This window comes from Hipposideros armiger, unplaced genomic scaffold (assembly GCF_001890085.2).
Source record: "Hipposideros armiger isolate ML-2016 unplaced genomic scaffold, ASM189008v1 scaffold_89, whole genome shotgun sequence".
Lineage (NCBI taxonomy): Eukaryota > Metazoa > Chordata > Mammalia > Chiroptera > Hipposideridae > Hipposideros > Hipposideros armiger.
In genome coordinates this window covers 195,298-198,712 of record NW_017731439.1, presented here as the reverse complement: position 1 = coordinate 198,712, position 3,415 = coordinate 195,298, and the positions used below count along the sequence as shown (strand labels likewise).

Below are 3,415 nucleotides of genomic sequence, written 5' to 3'. Positions count from 1 at the left end.
GCAGGCCCCGCCTCCTGGCCTTCCAGGCCTTCTGCTCGCCTGCCCCCAGCGCCCCCGACGGCTGCCCGCCAGACCAGGCTCCTAACTGCCTGCGCGCCTACGCGGGCCTCGTGGGTACGCACTGTCGGGATCCGGGCGCGGGCGGGGTTCTTCCGGGTTGGCCCCGCCTGGGTGGTCCGATTACTCCGTTCTTTGGGTCTCCGCAGGCACCGCGGTCACCCCCAACTACCTGAACAACGCGAGCGCGCGTGTGGCGCCCTGGTGCGACTGCGGCGTCAGCGGAAACCGGCAGGAGGAGTGCGAAGCTTTCCGGGGGCTCTTTACAAGGAACCGCTGTTTGGGTGAGGGGCTTGGGCCGGGCGGGGCAGGGCGGCACAGGAGTCCGGTCTGTAGTTACTGTCCCCTACCAAGTCGCCTGGACAGCGGGACCCCATTTTAGAGGTGAGGAAACGGACGCTTTTTGCGGCAGCCGGGTAGGCCTACTTCTCCCTCTGATGTCGTCCTGCTCCTCTAGGAACCTGCGCCCAGCTGTCTCCAGAGACCAGGTGACAGGGCCACAGTTGAATCCTAGGGGTGTCTAGGCTGGTGCCCCTGCCGGCGGGGATCCGGGGGGTCAGTTAAAACAAGTTTCCGAGGACCTGGAATGGAACTAGGCGAGGTGGCTGCTTCTGCCATTTCTGAGACGGTTCCATCCCGGAGGCACTGCCATCTCCCCCCATTGATGATCTTGCTTTGAGGTCTGAACAGCAAGGTGGTTCCCTGCCCAGTCTGGGAGTTAGGGGGCCTGGGTTTGAAGCCCGATTCTGCCACTTACTAGCTGAGAGTTGGTTAACTCCAAGCATTTTTGTGTCCATCTGTAAAAGAGTGATGATAATTCTCATCCTCCCCTGTGAGGATAAAAGACTCTAAGGTTCGCAAGGCACTCTTAGCACAGCTGCCCTTACTTTGTTATTCCTCACCCTGCGCCTTCCATTCCAGAAGCCAATCCTCGCAGACAGTCTATCTTCCCATCCCTGTGTGGACAGAGTCCACTCAGGATGCCAGGGGTTTCTCAATTTTCCCTGAGGAGCTGGCCCCTGTGCAAGGGTTTCCCAGACAAGCCCAACCTAGACCCCTCCCTCCGTAGATGGTGCCATACAGGCCTTCGGCAGTGGCTGGCCCCCAGTCCTGCAGGACCAGCTGGAGTCCCACCAGGACCTTGAGCACAGACTCCTGCAGGTAGGTGAGTAGGGGGTGGTGAGCGGACAGCCCCTGCACTACCTTCTTTCATCTTTCCATGCCGGGTGGGCCTACATAGACGTGAATGACCTCGGATGGGAGTGGAGGCGGCGAGCAGAGCCAGGCTTCTGCCTCAAGTCCGCACTCTGCCCCCATCTCCCAAGGTGTCCTCTGCAGACCGGCCCCTGGAGGGCTGCTCCACACCCTCCATGCTCCTCGCCCTGGCTCTTCAGCCCCTGCTCTGACTAGAACAGCAAACCTTGGACAACACAGCCGACTGTCCCACCCTGCTCGGGGTACACGGCCACTTCTGTGGCCTGCTACCCCACTGAAAGATTGGCTTCCCTCCCACGCTGGCCCCAGTGCTCTTGTCTGCTGCCCTCTGCTGCTCTGGACGCCCCGTGTGCCTGTCCCCTGGAGTGAGGCCTGTAGACTGGGGGCATGACTGCAAAGCCCTTGGTTTCCCTTTCAGGAGGTTTCTTGGTTATAGGTCTCTTTCTCCACAGACCTTGAAACAGCTGGGGTCGCCTATAGGGTAGGCATGGGAGGGAGTCACCTGTGTAACTGAGGCCTCAGTGGAGCCCCAGATCACCTAGAAAAGGTTAGAGACCATCCAAATTCCCAGAATTCTAGGAGATTTTTGTCAGCCTCCCAAGCATATCATGCCATAAGGAGTAGATCTTAATAGACTTGTAGGCAAAACCCCTTCTAACACTGCAGCCTTTCATGGCACCCTCCCATGATGATAGTCACCTGCACCCCATGACAAAAGTTGGCAGAGTGTTTCCCGTCCATGATATGTTGCTTGGTGGTCACCACCTGGAGTAAGTGAGAATCCGGTCCTCTGCATTGCACTGGCCATATGGCCATCTTCCCCATGGTTTAATCCAGCACTAGGAATGGCATCCACAGCTCAATAAAGCCATGTGCACTGAGACTGACCTTGCTGTCACTTGATCTGTGTCCTAGGAACCCATGGTTAATCAACAGTGTGTGCCTCTGCTGGCCTGTGTGACCACAAATGGCCTCAGAACCTCTTTGGGCTCTGTCTCCTCACCTACAGATGCTGAACTGAATCAACTCTCAGGTCCTAGTGGCAGGGACTTTGGTTGCTTTTGTCTATTCTTTCCTTCTCTGCTAGTACTCAGATAAAGAAAATATATTTCCCAGCCTCCCTTGCAGCTAGAGGGTGGTCATGTAACACAGTTTGGGCCAGTGAGTGGAATTCACAGGGGAGTCGTCCAGGAGAGCTCTTTAAATAAGAACAGACTGTCTGACTAGCCCCTTCAGCCGCTGGCCTCAACCTTCCTCTCTTCTTGCCCAGACTTGAGTGTGAATGCCTGGGGACATGGGCGCCATCTTGAAAATCGAGCCATGGCACCAGCCCCAGTCCACCCCCTCTGGACTCTTCATTATGTGAGAAAAATGTTACCTCTAATTTGTTAAAGGCAATTTCTCCTCAGGTGTCTTTTATTTGCAGCCAAACATAGGCCCTGATTGGTATACTTCCACCTTTGGGGTGCCTGGGAGCCCTGGGATCACCCAGTGTGCTCACTTAGGGGAACCCCACCTCAGTGCTCACAGAGCCCGGCCCTGACAGACACTTGAAAGAAGGAGCGATGGTGGCTGTTTTTCATTTCTGCATATTCCACCTGCTTCTGTCCACATGGAGAGTGAAATTCTTTCCTGGAGCCAAGAGAAACTTAATCATAAAGGTTTCTATGAACATTCCATGTGTGTGGCCAGTGTGGCCCCAACAAACGCCAAGGGCATTGTATTAAATTGCAGTTCTGTGAAGGAGTTTGGGAAGGAGAGGGCAGAGCACTGGGGCCCAGGTACTAAGCCTTCTGTCCACTTCCTTCTTTCTCAAAAGCTTGGAGATTCCTGATAAGTGAAGGGTTCCTGTGTCTCTAGACTGCTCCTTCTCAAACCTGGTTGAGGTTTGTTAGGGGCCATGAAACTGGTGGAGGTGGAGGCTGCTGGTGCCTTGCTCAGAGACCTCTCTGGGCCAGTGCAACCCATCCCCAAGCTGCTGAATATTGGCTGCGGACACAGCTCACAGCTGCCCCCTTCTCTAGAAGAAATGCCTGTAAGGTTACACTCTGTTTTCTAACATGGACTGCCGCCAGCGACTGATTGAGGCAGGGATACAGAGGCCTAGCCTGCTTGCTTCAGGGGGCACAATTCTGTGTGCCAG

At 55.7% G+C, this 3,415-nt stretch overlaps 1 protein-coding gene across 1 annotated transcript in view; it reads left to right on the top strand.

The window, feature by feature from the left end:
* The window catches only part of GFRA4 (GDNF family receptor alpha 4), a 2,359-nt gene extending 795 nt beyond the window's left edge, over positions 1–1,564 (top strand). The window contains exons 3-6 of the mRNA XM_019644592.1: positions 5–114; positions 207–341; positions 1,127–1,218; positions 1,383–1,564. Of these exons, the coding sequence (XP_019500137.1) occupies positions 5–114; positions 207–341; positions 1,127–1,218; positions 1,383–1,463 (418 nt within the window). The 3' untranslated portion in view covers positions 1,464–1,564. The remainder of the gene's footprint in view (positions 1–4; positions 115–206; positions 342–1,126; positions 1,219–1,382) is intronic.
* Positions 1,565–3,415: the final 1,851 nt, after the last annotated feature.